Genomic DNA, 26707 nt, shown 5'->3' on the forward strand with positions numbered 1-26707 from the left:
ATTATGCCATGCGCATAGCGGTAATTTTAAGAGTTTTTCAGTTCATGGAAAAGCTAGGTTTGTCACCACCAAAACACAAACGTCACTTTGTCATTACCATTTCGAATCTGTTCTGTGGTATCAACTGAAAATGGAAGAGCTTAAAAGAGTTTTGCAAGGAACTGTCTCACCAGGTTAAACTTTTTTTTAAAATTCTATCAAATTATGATATGGGTGCGGTCGTTGATGTACGTCTTACTACGTGCTTTTTTTATCCAGACGTCTGCGCTCGATAGGATGGATCGATATGTGATCGATGGATTACTTAACGGTCCGGATAGGAGATCGATAAAGGATCGATACTCAAGATTTTTTAAAGCTTAGGCCGATGAAATTTACATATGAGTTTACCGTCGTGAACTTGCCCAAAAATAGATGCGGCATGATTTCATTATTCATTATTCATTATTTTCCCAACAGCACCTTATCCACCATTTCTGCCAATCATGCTCTCTCAAAAGAAAAAATTTTGCTTCGCTTCAACCCTTCGCATCTTTTGCGAACGAAAAATAAAGATCGATTGCTACAGTGGCGCTAGATTTTGCAAAAAACTAAAATGGCGGTCAGGGCGGTTTGGCAGATATATGGGCGGGCAGTTGTAGGATTGAGGGCGGCAGCATTTTCTGTAATAAATCTTCTTTGTTTACCCGTGTAAACATGCGTAGAGACGATTTTAACAAAGATAGAGGTTGTAGTTGTAAAGAAATATGGAAATAATGAAAAATTTATGAATTTTGAAAATAATGAAATTTTCATGCGGGTGCTTTTTAGAGATGCGGGCGGCCGACGGTAAACTCATATATAAATTTCATCAGCCTTATGATTAGTTATCGATTATTTATCGATCTATCATCAATCTTATATTAGGGAGGTCGGGCCTTACGCGTGCGACAGTAACAAAACATAGATTTTCGAAAAAAAATATTCAAGCTTACATATCTCAAGGAAGGAAACCTCTTTTAACATAAGTATTTTTTCCAAAGTGTAGAGAATTTATTCAGCTTTCTTTTGCAGAAAAAATCAGCACATCATGTCTTCATGTTCCTTCAAAATTTGAAAATGAGTACTCACGGGTGAGTTTTTTCAAACTTCTTGTTCGCGGCACTGCAAAATTTTTTATCCGGGGGTTCTAAAATCCAAAGCGCTAGCCACCCGAAACAGCTATCGACCTGGAATTTTTTGCATCGTTCCCCGCAATAGTTTAGCTTTTGAGACGTACCACTTTCGATGGTTGGAGCAACGTATATTTTTCAGGAAGTCAAATTATGTACTTAAAATGCGTCTTTTTCATTGAAAAAATCAAATTTTTTTATCGAACGTGAATTTTTTAGAAAGAACAATGTTTTTTCTTTCCAAATGTGAAAAAAGTAAGAATCGAGCTGTTTCCGGTGGCAAGCGCTAAGGGAAAGATTATGGTTATGGTTGTAATTACCCCCGTTTCAGCTACATCTACGGAAAATGAAACTCGCACCAAACCTCTCGCGCGGAATTTTTCATAAAACACTTTAGCTTTTGGTGCCGTAATGAAGGTACAAAATGGCTGGCGATGCGTGCACGAAAATGCTTGAAAAATTGAACTTCAAAATGTAATATCTTTGGAACTTTAAAGAATTCGAAGGTAAATGACCCCTCATTTTTCTTCTGATGGTTCTGGCTTTCCATTAAACTTGGTTTGGTATTCTGCAAGTAAGTTTGAAATTTCCTCTGACCACCCTACTTTTATCAATTTTATCGACCCTATCGACTCATACTCGATTTACGATCGATAACAAATCGATTAACGATCGATGACAAATCGATTAACGATCGATGACGAATCGGTATACTCGATTGAAATACTAGCTCGATAATGGATCAACCAAGGATCGATACTCAAGACTTTTTAATGGCTGAATCTTCCATCGATCTCCTATCCGGATCGTTAAGTAATCCATCGATCGCATATCGATCCGTCATCGAGCCGTTCCGATGATCGATCCTATCAAGTGCAGACGTCTGGTTTTATATGCAAAATATGCATTTGATGCAGCACATTTAGGGAGGCCAGGGTAGAATATTCCCATCATTCTTTGTAAACTTAACTCGTTCATTTGAAAGTTCTTGCCTTTAAAATAAGAAAATTAGGCGCTGTGGTATGGTGGTCATTGACCTTTGGTTGCTGCACAGGCGACCGAGGTTCGATTCCCATTCGCAGGGAAATTTTGGAAATTTTGGATAACAAACTATCCCCTGGAAATTAGGAGTCAACACCCCTGGAAATTAGGAGTCAACACCCCTGGAAAGTGAAATTTTGTGAAAAAGGGCCTGGAAAGTGACTATTGATGCCAGTTTAGGAGGAGAAAACCCTTCTTTAGAGATAGGAACAATAGAAACTGAGGAAGGTCGGAATCGCTGATTGACTTTGATTAGCGCGATGTGAGGAAAAATCTTTAGTCTATCAGTGATTTCGACCTTCTTATTATTCCTATCTATAAAGAAGGATGTCGAAATTAGAAGACGGATGTCGACATTAGACCAACTTACGGTATTAGGGAAAGTTGATTTTTGGAACTTTTTTATAAGTTCTGTAGATCAAAATCACCTCAAATTTTAGTATGTTCAATCTATTTATGATATTATACCACCCTGAATTTTTTTTGCCAAAAGAAGATCGCTATCCAAAGCTAGAAGCTGAAAAACCCCACTTTCCCTTATCCCTCACAGCAGGCACAAACGTGTCAGTTTACCTCCCAAACAATTTCATACACAACGATGGGGCGCACATTTTCCCAGGCCATTTCTGAGAAGTTTTAATTACTGGAAAGGTGTATTACGCGCTTGACTCCCAAGGCCAAGGCTATAAGCCTGCATTTACACAGTTAGTAAATTCTACTGTATTTGTAGAATTTAAGCCTGTGTGCATGCTTATGATCTGGCCCGGTTGAGATTACTTTCGAGCAGATATTAGAGGGTTCAGATTTTTCAATACCTACCTCTTTGTACCTCTTCTGCTTGAAGAGCTCAGCGAACTCGTTGAGTCCAATGCTTCAACATTTCCTTCAGGCTGTTGGAGTCAGCTTGCCTAAGGTTGAAATGGTGGGCAAGCAGAGGTTCATCCGGAACAGTTGCGAGGAAGGTGGTGTCTATATGTTTTTTGAATACTTCTTTGGGGCAGTTTGTCAAATCTCTTATTGGTCTCCAGATATTTTTGTGTATAATATTGACAGCTTTTAGATTGCAAGTTCTCCCCAATATCGGATTTATATGGCAGGAAATGCCCCTAAACACGTGATTGTCAACAATCTTATTGCCAATAATAACGGGGAAAGATTCCATGAACTGTTTAATACACAAAAACTATCGGTTATGAATACTTGGTTTACCCATAAAGAGTGTCGTAGAGTTACCTGGCACTCACCAGACGGTGTTACCAAAAAGATCTATGATTTCATCTTATGCTGTAGCTGGATCAGACAATTTATAACAAACTGGAGAGTGTACAATAGTTACGACTTTGATAGTGATCACCGATTGGTTATTGCGTCACTAACAACACCCTGCACTAAGATAGCACAATATGAAAAAAGGAAAAAAAAAAAAAAAAAACCCAAACTAAACGCCTTGACTATACTTCCCTGTACGGTCAAGAAATTCTTCACAAATTCAAAAATGCCGCAACCGAAAGTCTTGATACAATCGATTTACAGAATGACAATACAGCACTCAACGATAACCTACTGAAATCTAATAACGAAGCGGCATTGGAAAATATTCCTACAATAAGAAACACTAAACTATACCAACCATGGCATAATGACGATAAACTTCGGGAGCTATACCAACTGAAGGATCGACTTATGATACGTAACTCAGACCAAAAGGCAATCAAAGCTGCAAGAAAGAAAATACGACTTCGATGCAGACACCTCAAAAATAAATACCTGGAACAGGAGGCGGAAAAATCAATCAATTGGCCGTCAACAGAAACCTAGAATGACTGTTCCATCGACTGTTCTTTAGGGGTAGGGAACAACTCTGAAAACCATTCCAAGCAGTTGTCAGCCTCAAAAACTCTTGGAACACTTCAAATCCCACTTTAATCCTGTTGATCCGTCAAAGTTAGTTGAACCCAGTGAATTGAGTACTGACTTACCTACTTTCATACGCGAGCTACAAGAGATATCAAGAAAAACCCCTATCGAAGACAACCCGCCTTCGCTTGACGAAATTCGAAAACACATCAAGCTACTTAAAAATAAGAAAGCCAATAATGACATTGATACTGAACTGATCAAATTATGTGATGAACCAGCTGCACATCGCATTTTACATCAAATCACACTCAACGTATGGAATAATTTAGACATTCCAGAATCGTGGGGCAACTCACGTCTCAAAACTCTATGGAAAAAGAAGGGCTCAAAAGACGACCCATCGAAACATCGTGGTTTGAGCAGGTTTGAGCATCGGTTCTACAATATGCAAGTTCTTGGTTAATATCATCCTTGAACGTCTCTGTCCCTGGTACCGGCTTCCGACAAAATAGAGGAACTACTGACGGCATTTTTATTTTAAAACGAATTCAACAAACCACAGATAGGAAAAAGCAACCATTATTCCTCTTGTTTGTAGACCTTATTGCAGCCTATGGCCACATTCCTTGATCTTGGCTGTTTCAATCAATAACATCTTGATTTCCCAATAACGAATGCCCCACCGCTATCAGAATACTAGAAAAACTCTACGATAAAGCAGAAGCAGATGAAACTTTTATGACTACCTCTGGTTTGCGACAAGGGGGTCCCAAAAGCCCCCTCCTCTTCAATTTATATATGGATCATGTAATGCATACATTTGTTAATAAATGCTAAAACGACAACATCAATTTTTATGAACACTCCTATAGAATTAATCCCAGATCTGCCAGTCGCGACGAAAGAATGGAAATGAGACGGAATAATCAACCAACATTTGGTACTAAGTCACTACCCTGAAATGGATATGCAGACAATCTCATTCTATTCCTTTTCACTGAATCTGATCTTCGAAAATCGGCGAATCTCTTGAACGAAACATGCACAAAAAACTGAATCCATGATCCTAAACCAATCGGAAGGTGAATACCCAAAGTCAATTCTCAACTTAGGGAACACTGTTATCAAAAATTTTGAGAATTTTACCTATCTTGGCACATATATCCGTTTCAATCAACCTAACACAGGAGATCCAGAGATCAACCATTGAATACAGTTAGCGGTCAGTAAATTCACTGATATGGGCAACTTGCTCCAAAATATGAGGATAAATCTTAAAACGCGTATAAAATTTCTGAACAGTTTTGTACGAAGCACGCTGACATATGCGTGTCAAAATTGGAACACTAACACCAACCAAATGGATCGACTTGACGCTACCTATCGTGGATTTCTATGACGTATGGTTCGAGGAGGTTATCGATACATAAATGAAAGTGAAAATGATTATCGATATTGTATCACCAATGAAGAACTACATAACCTTTGTGGGACTTGTCGACTTTTATTCGTAACAAACAACAAAATTATGTCCAACACGTTATTTGAATGCCTGTACATCGATCCGTTAAATTGCTTGCCTTCAATTGTGATAAGTACACAAAAAGAGGAAGGCTTTGTAAAACTCTTCTTGATCAAGTGGTTGATTCAAGTGGACTTTGGATGAGTTGTGCAACCGGTAAAATTTATATATAAAAGTTTAAGATAGCATGGTCGGTGCACTTCCTGACCACACGCACCACAACTAATGAGTGGTTTGTCATTGAGTTTGCAGGAACATGAATCTTTACAAATCTGACATACATCTGGGAAAAAACTTTTGATCTTCAAACATAATAGGTGGATTGCATCATCCTTGTTAAGGTTGTTAGAATGGCAATAATGATGATGAAGAGGTTGTGAGATAGTTAAGGGTTTCGATTATTGGAGATTTGCGGCATGATTTAAGTTCTTTGATGTTGTCTTTGGTTGCAAGTTCAGGGTTGTACATCAGTAAGTAATCTTTGATAACATCGGTAGGAGCATTTTCCACAAGACCAGCAAGAGTTCTCTTCCAGGTTCCAATCATATTTTCTGGAACATCACTACTTGGTGCAGCGCCCAAACGTTGATTCAGTGATGATGATGTATAAGTCAGAGATTGATAAAACTTAACTTGAGACGCTCAAATGTTTTAAAAATTTGTTTCAAGTGGAATAAATTGTTGTAAAAGGATATTCAGGCCAAATTTGGTCAAACTGGGGAAGTAATTTTAGAAAGTTTTGATTTTGGTTCCCCCTATTAAAAATAAATGTTTTTGTAAAAATTATGCCAGTGAAGCGAGCAAAAACATTTTTGGGTACTTTCTCTCTTTAAGATAAAAAACTGCCAGGTGTAAAGGTTTAAAAAAAAAGCAAAGGGGCATCAAAAATAGTAAAAAGAGGTCTCTTTTTGCGCACTTTGTATTTTGCCTCCCCACCAAAAATAACAGCCGCTGGGGAGGGGGGGGCACTGCCCTCCTGCCACTACGCTACTTGGCCTTGTATTATCTACACTATAGGTTCCATTCAATTATCCCCTTAAAACTTGTTCCCTAAAGATTTTTCTCGTTTTCTCTGACCTCTTGATATTTTTCATTTTCTGTAGATCAAAATGAGCTGCAAGCTGCTTTGAAATACTTGGAAGATGCTGCTACCCATAACTTTGTAAGTAATACCGGGTGGTTTGAAAAAAACTTTCAGTGCTTGACAGTTTCCTTGGACCTTACAAATTGTCTCATGATCTTCATTTAACCTAATCGAAATTTAATTGCCCAATTTTAGCATTATTTTGTATTTTTTGAAAATTTTTGACTTTAAATAGCTTTAACTTTTGAACTGATATAAAATATCCAAAGATTCTTTTTGAACCACCTATTTGTATGAAATATATATGTCTTTCCTTTAAGCTGAAGGACAGGAAGGAAAGAAGAATGTGACACCCCAAGCAATTTAAAATAACTGTTAACAAACTGATCTTTAATAGGGTATTATGAACGATCCAGTGGCAGTCAAATTATTGCTTAATGTTGGCCTTCAGTCCTTCAAACATCCACTCAGATATAAACATATTTCTTATATGACCTCCAATAACCCAGAATGGGCCCTACCCATTAGGAGAAGTAGCCAAGCAATCGTATTTTATTCATCATATTTTTTTTTTCAGCCACAATTTGTTGATTGTCTCTCAAGCTTATTGTCCAATGCAAGTGAGCCTAGTGAAGTTCGTCAAGCCGCTGGCATCCAGTTGAAAAATTGTCTAGTTGCAAAGTCAGCATCATTGAAACAAGGATATCACGAAAGATGGTTTAATTTGGAGGAACAGATTCGAAATAAAGTCAAAGCACAAGTAAGTTACATCTGAGATCATTATCTCTGAAATATCTTTCTTTGATTTTCATGGACAATTTATGGTGCTTTTAAATTGTGAATTTTTTATATTTGAGCTCAAAGCAGCTCAAAGTACTTTTATTTAATTTAAACTTCACTTTTGCTATGTGTGTTTGAGTGCTTATGGCTTTTCTCTCAGAATCTTAACATCCTTTTTTAGGTGTTACAATCCTTGGGAACTGAGACAACCAAACCCTCTTCTGCTGCATCATGTGTATCTGGCATAGCTTCTGCTGAATTACCTCTTAACTTATGGCCTGAATTGATGCAACAATTGTGTGAGGTTGCTTCTGCTCCTGGAAGCTCTGAGACTTTGAAAGAGGCATCACTTGAAGCTATTGGTTACATTTGTCAGGATTTGGTAAGTAATCTTTCAAATTAACAATTCATTCTTCATGGTATTTTAATTGGCTTTAAAACCTTTTTTACTTGGCTGGTGAAATTGTCAGGGGTCTGACCCTCTAAAGCTTAGTCGGAAATAGTCCAATATTTTTCAGCTGATTTTCAAGGAAGAGTTGAAAAGGAAAAAAAGTTTTTCAGGATTTTTTCAGAATTTTTTCACCTATGTGCAGACTTGACTATTCTCAACTTGAGTTAAGCTAGAAACTGAGATTGTGTGATTTTGTGTACCTTGTCAGGGGAAAAAAAGTCGGGAAAGTGACAAAAATTTTGAAAATTTTTTATCACTTTGAAAATATTTTATCACCCTACCAAAATTTTTACCAGGTTTTTTTATCCCTAACCAAGAAAATCTAAATTCTTTACACCCTTATCAACCAAAACTAGTGCTTTAAACGCCAAAGTACAAAATCTTTTTGAACTAGTGAAGGAAACCATTTCATTTGGACAATTTAGTTATGTGAAAATTTCGTCAGGGGAAAAGTGACAAATTTGAAGTTTTGGTCATGGAAAAGTGCCTCTAGGTGGCGAAACTTTTCCCAGACAAAAAAAAACCCAACTAAATAAAACTCGTGACATTTTTATCCCTGATAAGGTATGCCCTCTTAAAACTTTGGGGCAGGCTGGAGACTTAAAATGTCTGACCCAGTTGCAGGCCCCCAGAAAGTTTTGTATCAAAACAGGGCTAAAATTTAAGGTGGACTATCTTTAAAAAATTGGCAAATAGTATTCAATTTTCAACTAATCTTTGCATTTTGATTTTACTCAGGACCATCAATTTTTGACACAGCACTCTGCTGCAATTCTAAGGACAATCATGACAGGATTAGCTAAGGAACAACCAAAGTGAGTAGAGGATGAAACATTTTGATGTTAATTAAATTTTTCTCATTGGGTCATGAACTTTAGTGTGTATTTGATTTTTGGAGTTTTTAAGTGAAATTTTGCAAATCATTTAATAAAATAGCTAAAACATAGTCAAAAGTGAAACTGAATCTAACAAAAAAACCCTATATTTTGCCGATTTTACTGCAAGTGATTTTCAAGTGCTTTAAAGTATTAACTTAATGGAACAAAGTGGAATACTGAAATCGCAATTCTCACCTAAGCTTTAAATTCTTAAGAACGTTAAAATGCCCAAAAAGTGCCAATATATTTCAGTGTGGATTGTAGGTTATTGTTGTAAATCTGCCAAATGAAAACTTGCCTGTTTTGTTTAAAGGGATTTAAACATGAATAATTTTGCAAGATTCAAGTCAGTCTAACCATGAACTGTTCCATTTAACTATTGATATTTTCTTTCTGTTATCTTTTTTAAGCAATAACATCAAATTTGCAGCAGCTAATGCCTTCCTTAATTCACTTGAATTCATCAGAGGAAACTTCGAAAAACAGGTATTTCTTTTTACAAAAGAATTGAGACCTATCTTATAATCATCAACAATGAAATATTCCTAGAAAGAGAAATAACTTTTTATACTTAGATAAGTGGTCATGTAATTAATTGCATGAAAGTGTGACATTTAATTAACACAACAGGTGTGAGTTTTGAAATTTATAAGCAACCAATTTTTTGAGTCCACTCATCATTCCTTGATTCATCACCTTTCAATATTATTTGTTTTTTTATCACACTGAATCGAACCTCTTAATACATCTTATTTATTTTTTTCAGGATGATCGAAACTTCATGATGACTGTTTTATGTAATGCTACTGTTTGTCCTGAGAAAAGAGTAAGAACCTCAATGTCTTACATTCTTTCAGTTCTTTATTTTTAAGAATTTCTTTCAATAATACAATGTCAATTTATTCTTTTCTATTTTGAACAGTTTGAATTCCAAGTAACTTTTTTGGATTGAATGCTGATGATTTAAGTACTAACAACTATCTACCGGGTGCACCAAAAAAAAGTATACAACTTTGTCCAGATATTGTGTATTTTTTGTTCATTCTTTTTTTATTGTATAGAGGATGCTCTAACTTGAATTTTGAGCTATTATACATTAAATTTGAAAACGTAGTTCAAAAATTATTTAAAAAAAAATGACTTTTTTTTAATGTCGAAATTTCAAAAAACCATAAAAAAAAGCAAGCAAACTTTTCTCTTAACACTAACTAACCTTGTTTACACATAAAAATACCAAAAAATGCAACTGTGTTCATCAAAACTCGTCACAGAATTTAAGAATATGGTAAAACAAGCTATTCATTCCCATGTAATATAATATTTTTGGAAAAGCTGAAATTTTTTTTGGAAATCACCAAGGCAAGGTTTTGATGTTATGCTATGTGAGAAAATTATTGAAAAAATAGATCACCATTCCTCGACTAGTTGTTCAACGAACTTGGGTCTGAGTTTGATGGTGTTGGAAATGTTCATGATGTGAAAGATGGGAAAACTGTTGCCAAAACATAAGATAAGAGAAAAAAAAATAAAAGAAACAATAAAATTGTTTTTTTGTCATTTTGTCTTATTTATAGCGTGATTGCTGTTTTTAATGATTTTTTTGAAATTTCGACATGGAAAAAAAGTTAGTTTTTTGGAAATAACTTTCGAACTGCTTTTTCAAATTCAATGTATAATAGCTCAAAATTCAAGTTAAGAGCATCCGCTATACAATAAAAAAAGAATGAACAAAAAATTTAAATCCTGAAGCTTACAATATCACGACAAACCTGTATACATTTTTTGGCGCACCCGGTAGTTTGGTGACATTTTTTTTATTATTGGCAAAAATTTTATTTTTTAAATTTTAGATTAAAGTTGCATCCCTTCAATGTTGTGTCAAGATTATGTCTCTGTATTATGAATACATGGGCCCTTACATGCAATCCTTATTTAATGTAAGTACAAACTCCCTTTACAGTTAGGCCTGACCCAAAATAAGTCCTAAATAATTCTATTGAAATGAAAATACTTTTTTTGTTGAGCTTAAATGAAGTTGGAATAATTAAGTTATCTCTATTGGTGAGAGTTCTTCCCCTTAATGAAGTCTAATTTTCAAATTGCTCTAACTTTCTTCATTTCTTTTGATAGATCACAGTTGATGCCATGAAATCTGATGACGAAGATGTTGTATTGCAAGGAGTTGAATTCTGGTCATCAGTTTGTGACGAAGAAATTGACCTTGCCATTGAAGCTGCAGATGCAACAGAAATGAGTCAAGAAATTAAATCGTTTAGCCAATACTATGCTAAGAATGCACTTCAACATATTGTTCCAATTGTAGTGGATATCTTAACCAGACAAGAGGAGCATGATGACGAGGAAGACTGGACTCCACACAAAGCCGCTGGTGTTTGTCTCATGTTGTTGGCTTCATGCTGCGGAAACGACATTGTTGACCATGTTTTACCGTTTGTTAAAGAGAATATCCAAAAAACTGATTGGAAATTGAGAGATGCCTCAGTAATGGCTTTTGGTATGTACAATATACAATTTGCTTTTTTTATGGTTGCAAGTTTTATTTTATAAAAATGAGAACTCCCTTGAAATGCAAATTCAGCTGTTTTTTAAATTCTGACTATACCTACTGAAGGGACAAAATGTCAGGATAAAAAGAGATAATTAGCCCCTTGGTATAATTTCCAATCATCAAATCAATCAATCTTGCTTGTTACAATGTAATGTTATTTTTCTAGGTTCAATTTTGGAGGGACCTGATCCAGAAAAAATCTCACCTCCAGTCAAAGAAGTATGAATGGAAATTAGTAGACACTTTTTTACCAACTTTTCAACAATTAGTTATTTTTCAATCAAATCTTTGTTATTTTGCATCTACAGCTCTCAAGAATTTGATACTCTTGGAGAGATTTTCATAGTTCGAACCCCCCCCTCTTTCTTAAGGGGGGGATGACACCTTCCAAAAAAGTGAAGAAGGGGGGGGGGGGGTCAGAAATTTTCACTAAAAAGGGGGGATAGCAAAGGACCCCCCTGGATTGTTTAAGAAGGGGGGCTTACATATATTGTAGATTATTTTCCAGCACTTTTATGAAATTTGGTCTGCGTGAAAGGAAGTTCTTTATTATCACTAAAAAGTGGTATATATTTGCCAGACTTAATTTTTCTTTACTGTTTCCCTTCCCTTTTTACCATAAAAAATTTAGCCCGAAATCCTTGGGGGATAGGTATTTTTAGAGGTTGGGGGGGATGCCAAGAAGGGGGGATCAGACCCCTTTCCGCACTATAATTTTCCTTTGAAAACTTTTTGGACCTACCTGGAGGTCCTATAAATTAACCTTTGTCCGTCCGTTCGTCCGTTCGTCCGTCCGTCTGTTACCAGCTTTTCTCGAGATTGGCTCATTAGTTTTTTCTGATTTTTGGCACAATGATGCAAAATGGTAATGCCCAAAATGTGACGGAGCCCGATTTTTGAAAAAAAATCATTTCCGGCCGAAAATGCCGGAAATATGCCGGAAAAACCGGTTTTTTGGCATTTTCTCGAGATTTCATCATTAGTTTTTTCTGATTTTTTGCAAAAACATCCGTATTAGCAATGCCCAAAACATGGCAGAGTCCGATTTTTGAGAAAAATTCTTTTCCGGCTGAAAATGCCGGAAATATGCCGGAAATCGCCGTTTTTGCAGATTTTCATCGGACTTTTTCCTTATAATTGGTTGTTTTTTCATTCAAAAACATTATTAATTGCAATGCCCACCATCAAGCATGTTTCAATTTTCAATAAAACTGATTTTTGAAGCCGGAACTTTCTAAAAATCGCCGGAACAACCTATTTTCGACGGAAAGACTGTATTTCTTGAATTTCTCGAGCTGTACTTTATATTTTTTTATGAAATTTTGCACATTGATGCAATATGACAATACCTAAAATGTGATGGAGCCCGATTTTCGAAAAACATTTTTCCGGCCGGAAATGCCGGAAATATGCCGGAAAAAACGGTTTTTTATATTTTCTCGCATTTTCACCTTTATTTTTTTTCTGATTTTTTCTCAGAAAGATGCGTATTCGCAATGCTCAAAACATTGCTGAGTTCGATTTTTGAGAATTTTTTTTTTCCGGTTGAAAATGCCGGAAATCGCCATGTTCATTAGATTTTTTTCCTTGTATTTCTATGTTTTTCACACAAAAACATTATTGATAACAATGCTCACCATCAAGCATGATTCAATTGTCAATAAAACTGATTTTTGCGACCAGAACTTTCTATTTATTTTTTCCCTAAAACCCTTCCCTCTCCCCCCATCAACAATCAATGATGAATTTATTGCGTTATGCATTTTCGCTAAACGCTATATTTTCTGACTGATTTTTTGGACCTACCTCCGGGTACCCCGGTGGAGGTTCTATAAATTAACCCATGTTCGTCCGTCCGTTCGTCCGTTCGTTCGTCCGTCCGTCCGTCCGTCTGTTACCAGCTTTTCTCAGGATTGGCTCATTAGTTGTTTCTGATTTTTTGCACAATGATGCAAAATCGCAATGCCCAGAACGTGACGGAGCCCGATTTTTGAGAAAAAATTTATTTGGGCAAATTTGGGCCAAAAACTACCTAAAAATAGGGTTTTTTGGACTTTGTGCAAAATCCTGATTCGCCTTAAAAAACGGATTTTCGTATTTTTGGGGAAATTCCCTTTAACCAAATAAGAAAATATAGCTTTTCTCAATGTTGACTCGTTATTTTTTTCTGATTTTTTGCACAACGATGCAAAATGGCAATGCCTAAAATGTGTCGGAGCCCGATTTTCGAAAAAAAATATATTTGGGCAAATTTGGGCCAAAAACTGCCTGAAAATAGGGTTTTTTGGACTTTGTGCAAAATCCTGTCATTACTTTTTTCTGATTTTTTGTACAAAGATGGAGGGCAAGATTCTCTAAAGAATGGCTGAAGTTGTTTTTCCTGGAAAATTCTTATTCGCCTTAAAAGATGGATTTTCGTATTTTGGGGAAATTCCCTTTAACCAAATAAGAAAATATAGCTTTTCTCAATGTTGACTCATAATTTTTTTCTGATTTTTTGCACAATGATGCAAAATGGCAATGCCCAAAATGTGAAGGAGCCAGATTTTTAAGGAAAATTTTTTTGGGCAAATTTGGGCCAAAAACAGCTTAAAAGGTTTTTTGGGCCTGAATGGTTTAAGTGATTTTCGTATTTGGGGAAATTCCTTTTTACCATTTTACATTATTGTACAGTTATTGTCACTTTTTTCTTATTTTCATCTGATGTTAATCATTAGGTAGGTCCATTCAGCATGTTGCTTGTTGAAACCTTTTTTCTCTTTGAAAATTCAGGGTATTGGTCTTTTGATTGCTTTGATGGAAGACCCAAATATGACAGTCCGTGACTCCGTTGCATGGACATTAACAAGGATTTGTGAACAAATCCCCGAGGCTGCATTGAACACAAATCATATTGAAAATTTTTTGAATGCACTCATTAAGAATTTGGACAGTGAGCCACGTGTTGCAAACAATGTCTGCTGGGTAAGTAATTGCTCCACTTTTGTGGTGTTTCGTTTTATTACTATAATGACCAGTTTGTGAAGGCTAAGGCCTGAAATTTTGCCTGAGGTTCAGGAACACAAGTTTGCAAAAACGATCCACTCTACTCAATTAATGTAATGCCGTGTCACATTTTTTCCAAGAAAATATATTAGTTATGCCTCATTATTGGCCAAGTCCTTCTGCTTGGATGAGAAATAAACCAAGAAATCTGAGTTATCAACTACTATTCAGCAACAGTTATTAAACATGTTTAATCTCCCTTTTTTGACAGGCCTTTTCAGCATTGGCAGATGCTGCATACGACAGTGCACAATGCGGTGACGACGAATCTGAACCTAAAACATATATTCTGTCATCCAAATTCCCATTCATCATCTCGAAAATTATTGCCACTGGTGACAGGTACAAACAACATCATCTTGTGTTCCTTGGATCTTTCTCAGAGTTGAAACATGGATAAAAATCTTTGAAATTTTTTGCCTTGCTAGTAGTAGACCTAAGACACTTGAAAACGGAATCACTTAGAATCTAATTTTGTGATATGCAAAAAATTTAAAAGCCATCCTTACAGAAACCCTACTTGTTTATGTTAAGGCATTATTCTTTGTTTTTTTTTTCAGAGGAGACGCTCATCTTAGCAATTTGAGAAGTTCAGCTTACGAAGCAGTAATGGATTTGGTGAAGAACAGTCCAAAAGACGTATATGAGGCTATTGGCCAAACTTTTGAAGCCATTTTAGGGAAAATGGTTACAATTCTTAAAATGGAAGAGCAAGGAAACCAAGTCGGTGACTACAGTCAACATAATGACTTCAAGTCACTCCTATGTGCCACTTTACAGGTTGGTACCTTGATAAAATTCCTGATAGTGGCTCTGTTAAAATTTAAAAACGTATAGAATACTTCAGATGGTGATAAAAGTATTAAATTTGGTACAGGATTGTCTAAGAGGGTCTAAAACTTAATTTTAAATACAATAGTAATATCAAATTTTGTCATCTGACCAACGTCGGGTGGGCATTTTTTTCAAAATATTCAAAATCTGAACGTTCCGGCGGAAAGAGCATGAAATTCTGATGAAAATTGAAGTACAAACATACCTTGAAAAAAGGTTGAGTTTTTTTTATGACGTCATCCTAAGCCTTTCCAGGCCAAACTTAAAAAGCTCGTAATTTCAGAAAGAATTAACCAAATTTAATGTTTTATGACTGGTTTTGAGAAGCTAATATCCCTCTTTCTGCAAAATTGAAAGGTGAATAGTGAAGCCTTTCACGCCCAATATAACAAGTGAGGATGTGTTAAATGTATCCCAATGATAAAAGTTTTAAATATATTTAACGGATAATTTCGTTATTATGCCTACACATCATTTTTAAGTTTTTTACTCCATCCGCCCTCAATTCTTCTTCAACTCTTCGTTTCTAGGCAACATTAAGAAAACTGACTCCGGAAGACGTTATGAAAGCGTCTAAACAATGCATGGAAGCTCTACTTCGTATGTTGACCGTCTCGAAAGTGGGTGGTGTACAAGAAGACGCCTTCATGGCTGTTGGAACCATGGTTGAATGTAAAAGATATTAAGAAAATTTCATCTAATTTGTGAAAGTCTGTAAAAGATTTTGTGATTTTTCAACCTTGCCGAAGGAACTCCTTCCCTAATTTCATTAAAGATAACACTTGCTAGGTACCTTCCTAATTTCTCTATTGAAGGTTTTTAGAAACCTGCCAAATTGTAGTAGGAAATCCGAAATAGTATGAACACTTCACTTATCCATATTATTCCTTTATCTTCAGGTTTGGGAAATAATTTCATGGGCTACTTGGAGGCATTCAAACCCTTCTTAATCCAAGGGCTTCAAAATAGAGCGGAATATTCAGTTTGTATCTCTGCCATTGGTGTTGTTGGTGACTTGTGTCGTGCTGTGGGTGCAGAAATCACTCCCTACTGTGATGAAATCATGCAAAGCTGTTTGGAAAACTTAGCTGTAAGATCTTTTACATTATTTGCTTCAAGATCATTGTGTAGATTTTAAAAGCTCTCTCAGTATACCCGGTATCATAAAGAGGCTTTTCCTTCTTGAAATTCAGCTAATCCCCGCAATATATGAAAGAACTGGGCTAATTTTTAATGCAAAATCAATTTTCTATTTCAAATGTAAATTTTCACTCCTTCGTCCGATACAAGATGCTTAAACAAAAAAGGTAGGCTAGATTAGATGAAGTTTGTCTTTGTAAGATTTTTTTAGGAAAGGTATGTTGTTATAACAGTGTATGTTGACAGGTGATAAACGTTACTTTAAGATTTTAAATACATTGAATTGAAAATAACAAAACCATACTAAAAAAAACTATGACTCGAAACATTATAGTGGTCAATTTTTAACTTGTAGTATACTTGATACTTTTAGGACAACTCAGTTCATCGTTCAGTCAAACCTCACGTATTATCAACTTTTGGAGACATTGCCTTAGCCATTGGAAAGAATTTTTCGAAATACGCCGAAATCGTTTTAACGACCTTGGTGCAAGCCTCTGGAGCTCAAGTCGATAAGGTGAGAATTCCAATGTGACAACTTGAGAGATTGTTTGAATACCTAGACAGTAGCACAACAAAGAACCTTCTGGTTTCCCAAGATAACATTCTAGAAGACTACAAAGATATGTTCTAAAGTCTCAGAACTGTTGGGCTTTTTTTAATGTCTGCAGGAAATGGAGATTTTGGTGATAACTGATTTTTTAAAGTTTATCATTATTTTCTGTTTAGTCCATTTAGTATGATACTGAGTTTTTCATGCCACATTAAGTTAAGAAATATAGCATTTGACTAATAACTTTTGACTCAAATCTGACAGTATCAAACATCATCTTTTTAGAGTGATTATGATTTAGTGGACTACTTGAATGAGCTTCGAGAACATTGTTTAGAAGCTTACACTGGTATTATACAAGGATTAAAAGGAGAAGATGACAAAAACATCAATCGTATGTATTTTTGACACTTTTCACTTCAAGTACAGAAAATCTCCCTTTTATAATATGGTTGGATTCTTCGTTTACTTTGAGTACCTCTTTATTGAATTTCATTAATATGGTATGAAAATACCTGTCATTTCTCTATCAGCTATCCATTATGTAAACTGTCAATATGGATGGGATTTCAATGTTTCCTCAAGGAGTAGATTTTCCTTCTCTATTTGTTTTAGTCATCTTTATCAAATTCCATGTAATTTTGATATATCTGTAGAAAAATAATTGATAAAATCTTGGTTAAGAACACCCTTTAGGGGGAGGTGGAAAGATAACCGGGAGTTTTCTGCTTGTGGTAAACCAATGCAACTAACTTAAAGAATGTTGACAACAACAAACGTTGTGTGTCATTCCTCACACTCGGTCGTTCCATGATTATATCGGACGTTTACCAATTGCTGATTCTGATTAAGTGAAAGTTCCTTGTTAGCTTTTGCATGACAATTTTCGTTTAATATGAAATTTTCCTGCTTACCATTGAAAAATAGATGTTATTAACGAAATTCAAAATTTACTGCTCTTTTAGCTGAAGTGCAAATTGTTACACCTCAACTATTTGCCATCTTCCAGTTCATTGAGGTGATCAGCCAAGACCCTGACCGAACTGATGCTCTAGTTGGTGCTTGTTGTGGTCTCTTGGGAGATATCTGTACTGCTTTTGAATTGCCTCAGAACCTCAAAGATGCTCTATCATCCTCCGTCATCTCAGAACTTCTTTCTGAAGGACGACGATCGAAAGAATCCAAGACCAGAACGCTATCCGTATGGGCCTCTAAAACTATACGCAACATGAGAAGATGAGAGATGAGAGGGTGATTTGTGATGTAAGTTTTCCATTTCTTTCTTCGTTTGCTTACAAGTGAAGCATCAACCTGCGTGCAGTGGACTGTGGCTAATTTAAACCTCTATTATGCGAATCTTTCTATAATTCGAATTAATTCTCTGTTCCCGTCAATTGAAACCCTCGTAAAATGCTTTCTATAGTTCGAATTAATTCTCTGTTCCTGTCAATTGAAACCCTCGTAAAATGCTTTCTTTAATTCGAATCTTTCTGTAGTTCGAGGAAATTAGACTCTCCCGTGCGACTTCGAATTAACAAGAGTATACTGTAATTAGTACTTTTGTACATCGTCTCTTTTTAACGCGTCAGTCTTTGGCTGGTGTAGTTTAAAATGCCGAAAATATCAGTACATCAATTCAGGTTGAAGGAGACAAATATGGGATGCAGTATATATACTATTGCTAACCTTGTTAGTTTTTCTACAACACACCTTTTCGACCGTAGCCAATTGCCGTCCCAGTCTTCTTTTCGCGCCTAAAGACAACAGAAAAAGTGTAAAAAAAGGATTGGATCGAGTTTAGGGTGGCAAATTAAATAATAAAGTGGCACGCGTCTGACCGCGCGACTACGGTCGAAAAGGTGTGTAGTTATAGTATCAGGCGTCAATATTGATGATAGTAACAATGATTATTTAAGAGTCCAAACAAACTAGTTTTCAGTTTTGCTATTATAATTTCATTAATCGGCCATTGACTTTACCAGAAAGGCATCAACATTATTATTGCAAATACGATTCTCGCTTTGAGTCATTTAAAAAATGTTGCTGGTCTATTCATGCATTTTCGGTTTATTAGTTTGATTTTTTACTGTTTAATCAAATGACTTTGATATGATTGTAATAGTGTAGGTTTTTGGATATCATTTTTCTTCTCGCCTCCTCAAATGAATGGCATCAAAAATCAGCATAAAATCAAATATGACTGTCCAACTACACCGAAGTTATTCTTTCTATTTAACATTTATCAGCTATGTATTTGCATAATAAATAAGCCACAATTTTCTTTTCTTATTATCAGTTATTCAGGCATTATAACTGATAAAATGACGCTTGTCTCATTGATTTAACAGCGTTTTAACTCACTTTTTTATCATCGATATGGCTTTAAAATTTCATAACCAATAGCGTCACTTTGTAATTGTCTTTCTCGGCCACAATCCAACCGGAGTAATATCGATATTTATAAATGGTCTTATTTCGAGCTTTATGTAATTTCCTCGAGAACATTTTATTGCTCTTTTTAAGCTCACGATAAAACCCTATAGTCCTCAATATTTCAACCACAGATGGTGACATAGACGTATAAAAGCAATGTAAAAAACTACTAAATAAAAACGGATAAACTCTATTAGAGCTTTAACTGTATGTTGGCGTGTTACTTTATGACGTGGTATGTGCCTCTTTAGAAAAATTTTCCATACTGTCTGAGCATGTCCTCACTCTTTTTTTCATAAGAGCCAGGAAACCTTTGTTGGGAATCAGCTGTTCATATTTTTCAGCACTTTATTAAGCCTCAAATTGTTCTTATTCTGTTCTTGATTTCAAGGTTCCTATTTTAAGAGTTATGCTAAAAATGGAGCTATTCCAGGCTGAAGATTTTTCTTAGTCTTTTTTTTTTGTCATTTTAGAGCCTAATTGTTCTTATAAAGTTGTTCTTATATTAAATAAAAAGAGTGTAGATGTCAACGTCTAGATGCATAGCTGAAAGTAGCGATGTGTAGAGTCGTGTTTAGAAACGATGTTAATTTATCAACATAGTTTCCTGTGTATTGCCAATCCGGTTTCTCTTAACAAATAATAATTTTGTTTCCTTGCATCAATATATCAAACTCAACAAAAATAAGAAACGCAATTGACTTTATAAAGTCATTTTTGTATCACAACCAATTTCGTCTGGAATATTGTTTGTTGTCATAAGAACAATAAACAATTGTTAGTTACCGGGTGTTAACGATGATGAGAATGAAGTAATATACGTTTTTTTAAATAAGAACATACAAAATTTTTGAAGCCTTCGGATGCTCGTAACTTTTTGAGTTTTAAGCCTAAAAATGTTCTTAAAGTCTGTCCAAATATAATTGGCAGTGGAAACAAGAATGCCTGTAACTTTTGATAGTCAAATATAATTATGGAATTTTTTTTGCTTGTTTCAGAGAATCAAAAGCGCTATATTTGAATGTATTTGGTTGAAAAATTCGCGATTTTTAGAGGTTAAATTTGCGATTGTAAAACTTAAGCTTTTCTTCTACTTATGCTATAACGTTCATCTTTACACCAGTGGTAGTTCAACCTTAGGTTAAGAAGTTTCTTAAATTTCAAGGTGAACAGAAAAGTCCTTCGGAAGATATGGGACCCGAAATACTCCTTGGTAGCACTTTTCTGTGAAATATCAAATCTCCAACTTATTACTAAAAACGGGGGTTATGTTATCTTTTTTGAACAGTGTAATTAAAAGTTGGAAAGTGTTAAGTGTTGGTGCATTTGTATTATTGGTATCATTGATTATTTCGAAACGAAGTGAAATCACAGTATAATAAGCAGATATTCAATGGGTAAAAGTTGGTTATTGAGATTTATTAACCCGAGGTGATGTAATATTCAACGAGGCGAAGCCGAGTTGAATATACATCACCGAGGGTTAATAAATCCAATAACCAACGAAAACCTATTGAAATATATGTTTTATTATATACCTAGAGGCAAAAACGAAACATTATATATGTCAATTGTTAAACGTTTCACATAAAACACTCCCATATAATCGAACGTTCGAATGTTTTTATTTTTTAATGATTTTCTTAATTACTTTGAGTCATAAAATGTGTTCATGAAATTGACAATAGATTTATTTTAATGAATTTCTTTGATATAACAACAAAAACGACAAAAAAATTAAACTTTGAAAGCAAAATTTGAAAAAAAAATTCTACCGTGGTATAATAGCCATGGTATATTAGGAATTATTCAATGGCTGTTTTTGCCTACAGGTATATAATAATTGTTTTTATTGAAAAGATAAGTATGAACTTATATTGCCTTTGTTATTTTTAAGTCATTAAAGAACTTTGCAAATTCCCAAAACACTGCTAAACACAGTTTGGCTATGAGGTCATTAAAGAGATCGTAAAATGTGTTATGATCGAAAAACTGTTTAATCATATCACTACCCCCGTTTTTAGTAATAAGTTGGAGATTTGGTATTTCACAGAAAAGTGCTATCAAGAGGTATTTCGGGTCCCATATCTTCCGAAGGACTTTTCTGTTTGCCTTGAAATTTAACAAACTTCTTAACTTAAGGTTGAACTACCACTGGCTCAAAAATGAACGTTATAGCATAAGTAGAAAAAAAGTTCAATTTTTGTAATCGCAAATTTAACCGCTAAAAATCGCGAATTTTTCAACCAAAAATACATTCAAATATAGCGCTTTTGATTCTCTGAAACAAGCAAAAAAAAATTCCACAATTATATTTGACTATCAAAAGTTACAGGCATTCTTGTTTCCACTGCCAATTATATCTGGACAGACTTTAATTAATGCTCTTATTTTGACCATTTTGTGAATATCTTTTAACCATTTTTTTAAGAAATAGGGGGTTTTTTGAGTCCACAAAGCCTTAAAATATTCTTAACTTGTTATTAAAATTTTGGCCAGCGTAGTCTTATGTTCTTATATAGTTTGCTCTTATGAAAAAACGTGTATCATCACAAGAAAATCCATTAGGTTTATCCCATGTCATTCGGTTTTTATCACTTTCCTTTTCTACTGTATTGTGAGTGATCTTATTCTCTCACTATTCATGAGAAAAACGAATATTCTTAACGATGAGTCAAGTAGTCCTAAAACCTCAGTGTTTTTATGTTCTCCGTCTGGAGTGGCTTTTCAAATAGAGGAGGTGAAAGTGAAAAAGAGAGAAGAGTTTAACTTTACAAGTCAATTAAAATTTTGTGGTTTTATAAGTCACAAAAATAACTGTCCTTGTAGTAAAACATTTTTGACAATCCTTATCGTGCAATGGGTGGATTACAGAAGGGGCTAGATCACTTGTCTAAACTCGAGCATCTTTAATCCGCTTTTAAGTACCCTTTTTAATTGAGTTTTCAGAAACATTTAATATATGCAAGACAAGCGTCGATGTCTTATCTTCTTAATAAAACTGTCTAACTTTTATAAATCGTTTTAAATAGTTCATTGCTATATCCCATAATTCCATAATTACATGAATTGAATTGCATACTTTCTCAGCTGCACGAATAATTGCGATTCTCGACACCATCAAGTTATCGTTTTACTTTTGATTTTATCTCGACCGCGTTTAACAATTAAAATTAATAGACCTGTTCATTCGTTATGTGCCCTTTAAAATCAATTTATTTCATGATAAACGCATAGCTTTGAACGTTCGATAAGGTAGCTGAGAAGCTAGTCGACAAAGAATTACAAAGTCATGGAAAACCAATTATTTTATGATAGTTTAGCTAATTTTTAAAGTTTGGGACTTGGACGTGAAAATAATTTAACTGCAAGCTGTATTTTCAATCCAATTTGGATCGCTGTTCATAACATATGAAACCAACATGAACAATTTGATTTAAAAACTGTAGGTAACTGTAGTGAAACAGCGTTTCAAGGCTAACAAATTTCATTGAAGTCGTCACTTCTTGGCTGTGTGGACTACATAGATTAAACTAAACAACTTCTCAGTATGGTTATAAGATCTATAGCAAAATATTTGTCTTAAAAACCGCTAAATCCAACCCTCCAAACAGTGAGGTTTTATCCTACTCTATATACGTTGTTACAATACATTCCTGTTATAAAACAAGCAACTATTATTGATTACGCGTATGTCCTATTACTGTTTGACATCTAAGAAATTACCTTACTATATAACTACCATTCATGCAGATGCTCTTTTAATGTGTTTTAATTGGATGGGCTCGTTTAATTGATTGATTGGTCAATCTACTAATAACTTTTCCCATTCATCAAGCAGAGCATACTTAGAAAGTCTCGTTTTTACTAGTACTTGGAATTAACGACATTGAAATGAAAATATTTCAATTTAATCTAAAAAGTCGTTGACAGATTTTTGACTGAACTTTGCTTCCTGATGGTTTAGATGGCGCTGAGAACAGTGAAGTAGACTAGAGGATTCTAGTATCTCGAATATTTTCAAAATCACATCAAAAAATAAAAGCAATTTTAAATATACTTCAAAACCCCACTAAAATTTCTTGAATTATAGTGTAACCACAGAAACTTTGAAAATATGGTCATTTGGGTATGATTTTCTGTTAGTTTTCGCTAAAGTACGAGTAGTGGTATGGATTTGCTGTGTGCTCAAGCAAAGCCATTAGTGACCCCGGGCTAGTGGCAAATCTAACTATTTTTAATGATTTTCGAGTTTTTGATCCCTGTCCAGATCTGCCACCGGAAACTAATCGGTGCTCAAAGTGTAGAGATTTTCAAAAGAATTCCACTAAAGAAATACAGACTCAAAAACAGTGTTAGACACCATATTGATTCTCCTTCATAAATTTCCCAACTGTAACTCACAATGTCAAACTTACAAATTGGTATTAATCAGGTTCTCATTGTTTCAAAGGATGTTAACTAGACCGGAAATGATTGTCATGTCATGTCATTCTATTATCTTTTCCTATCTGTATATTAGTATCTAACCAACCCCCTTTTACTACTTAGCATTTACGCTGATTAGTCCCCTGGGTGACGTTACAAAGATGGTAGACGATGGCCATTATTCTTGACCTAGACTAAATTGTCTCTCTTTTTAATGATCAAAATGATTCAAGCTTGAATTTTTCTACTCACGTTATCAATACGTTCTAGTTTTTAATACCATATTAGGGAAAATAAGATAGTCACCAAGAAGGGGAATTTTCTATCTGTAAACATTTTTTCATTGACTGCAAGAAATGACTTGAAAATATTAGCACCAATAAAGTTGAATGGAATTGTCCAGTAGACCGTGTATTTAGAAGCCGCAAAGACACGAGTAATTTGAGTATACATAACTTGATACTCTGAGTGACAGAATAGAAGAAGATTTTTTTAAATTAGTTTGGTGTTGACGGTCTCTGATTACTTTAAAATATATCAGAACAACAACCTTCAGCTTACAAACATCTGACTAACTCAAAGTTACACTCTTTTTTTTATAAGAACTTTTAATGAGACCCTGTTGTTCATATCCTGAAAGCAAAAATCTAAAAGCGACACCCTATTTTTCCTCCGAAAATTTATCTTATGAATTAGGCTTTAAGATCTATCTGAGCTAAATTATAAGTTCACTGCACGTACCTAGTATATTGTGATAAAATATAAAAGCAAAAAAAAATAATTTTGATAAAAGTTTTCCGTAAAATTCAGTTGTTATTCCAATCTCGAGCGTTTTTTTTAACCAGTTGTTTCTAATAAAAAAACACTTTTATTTTTGAATTGTCCCCTAAAAGCATTGTTGATGGACTGCACTGAAAGGTCTAAAGATTGATTCGGGACGAACTCTGGAGTTTGTTTTGTTTTGAAACATTTTGTTAGTTCGTTAAAACAAACAATTTCAGACGCCCATTATCCATAATTATCAAGTGACGGTTTGAAAATCCCAGATCTATTTCATAGTCAGCCATATATCTGGATATAAACAAAATAGTTTAAAAGCCGAGGAAATGAATACACGTTTTTTTATAAAAACATAAGGCTTCGATGGCTAGAATGTTAAGAACGATTTTAGAACATTTTAAGGCTTTGGGGGCTCTAAAACACGTGATTTTTTTAGAAGAAGAATGGACAAGAATACTAAAAAAAATGGGGAAATTGTTAATAACATTTTTCAGCCTAAAACTCAAAAATTTAACATCCAAAGGCTTCAAATATTTTGGATGTTCTTCTCATAAAAAACGTGTAAAGTGATTTACTGCTGTGTATTTCGTACCATGCATAGCTTGAGTTAACTCGAAAAATGTTTTGTCATACTTGAACTTTCCTTTTCTATACCGAGAAATTGATCACTTTTTTCCGCTACTCAAAAAGCACTTTACCTCTAATTTCGTACTAGTTTTTTATATGTTGTCATTAACAATAATTAGAGTTCGTCTATAGTTGGTATCACTTTCGTGGTAAAAGCATTTTCAGCTCTTGCCATAAACTGCAATATCGACCGACCTTTCAGCGATGTTTATTTTAACTTATCATTTCTCCTAATATTCTGTTTTTCTTCACTCAACTCAAAATAGGTTAGTAATTAGAACACCTTTAAAGTAATGAAGGCGACAATTTAAAACAATTCGCCTGGAATTCTTCAACAGAGGCTGTCTAATTAACATGTTGAAATTTAAGTTGTAAACTTCAGGTATTTCTGTCATTTACTCAAGTTGAAAAAAAAACCAATTTGTCAAACTTCCCCGGGCTTCTAATTTCAAAAATATCACTTTGCAGAATCTGATAATACATTATTTTGTGACACGTTAAGGATTGCGAAAAATGTTTTTTTGTGTTTGGTAGAGGGCGACCTTTTAGGCTGTACGAGGGGGGCCTTTTTTGAATAGGGTATAAAGGAAGGAAAAAGAAGAAAATACAATCCTAGGTCGAAAACTCTAGTCTAGTAAGATCGTTATAATAGGTTGTATATCGTAGTTTAGCTTGCAGCTTAGTGAGCTTTTTAATAGCACCCTGACCGCTTTTCAAGCAAGCAAACCTTCTTCTCTTTGTAGGTGAAAGCCGAGTGAACCTGCGAGAAGAGCGAGTTTAACTGAGAGTAAAACACACCGATCGATACAACAGATCGAGTTATCCAACTCGTCGAGTCGAGTTGTAAACTCAGCGATGCTGAATTGAGCTCTACTTAAAAAACTTTAATTATTGGACATGGTGAGTGTTGACAAGTGAAGCGAGGTGCGATGGCATGCAAACTAAAAAACAGAAAAGAGATAAACTTTTAAAAGAATTGAATTAATTGGAGTTGCGAATCACCTTCATGAAAAGAACAAAAGCGAAGGAATATTGATCCATCACAACTTCTGGTGGAGGTGACACAAAAACAATCCAGGAGTGAAAGCTGCTGTTCCATTTACTGAGATGGTTGCAAGCAGGAAAAGTAGAAAAACGAAAGGATATATTTAGTTTTTGTTTTTAAAAAATTCGGTTCAGTTATATCAAAATAAGGTGAAGATATTTTAGATGCAGCCCAAAAATAATACTTCAAAGGAAAAAAAAATATTAGAATTTTTTTTTTGAAATTGTATGTATTAAAATTTTCAAAATTTTGTGTGGAGAGAAATTTTGTATTTTGTCCAGATATGTCTGTCTTTTTCTCACAAATCTTTCTACCTGCTAAAATAAAAAATTGTTTATGTAAAATACACAGTACATGTGTACTGATAGTTTCATTTGTCCTTTAATTGTCAATGGTGTATATTGTGTTGTTTATGTCCTCGAAAAATGCAATTCTGGAATGAAATTGCCAAACATCACTTAAGCAATGTAAATAGATAGGTCGGAG

At 34.7% G+C, this 26707-nt stretch overlaps 1 protein-coding gene across 1 annotated transcript; it reads left to right on the forward strand.

Moving 5' to 3' along the window:
• The first annotated feature begins 19 nt into the window (after window positions 1-19).
• Window positions 20-26567, forward strand: LOC136802734 (importin subunit beta-1-like). Its single transcript, XM_067059484.1, has 19 exons — window positions 20-173; window positions 6678-6736; window positions 7236-7418; window positions 7620-7820; window positions 8628-8704; window positions 9178-9253; window positions 9534-9593; window positions 10618-10704; window positions 10898-11282; window positions 11503-11555; window positions 14109-14300; window positions 14593-14723; window positions 14942-15161; window positions 15746-15887; window positions 16115-16305; window positions 16729-16872; window positions 17194-17302; window positions 17874-18171; window positions 25920-26567. The coding sequence occupies exons 1-18, from the start codon at window positions 131-133 to the stop codon at window positions 18146-18148; spliced, it is 2628 nt and encodes an 875-aa protein (XP_066915585.1). The 5' UTR covers window positions 20-130; the 3' UTR covers window positions 18149-18171; window positions 25920-26567.
• Window positions 26568-26707: the final 140 nt, after the last annotated feature.

Source organism: Clytia hemisphaerica, unplaced genomic scaffold (assembly GCF_902728285.1).
Source record: "Clytia hemisphaerica strain Z4C2 unplaced genomic scaffold, Clytia hemisphaerica genome assembly, whole genome shotgun sequence".
NCBI lineage: Eukaryota > Metazoa > Cnidaria > Hydrozoa > Leptothecata > Clytiidae > Clytia > Clytia hemisphaerica.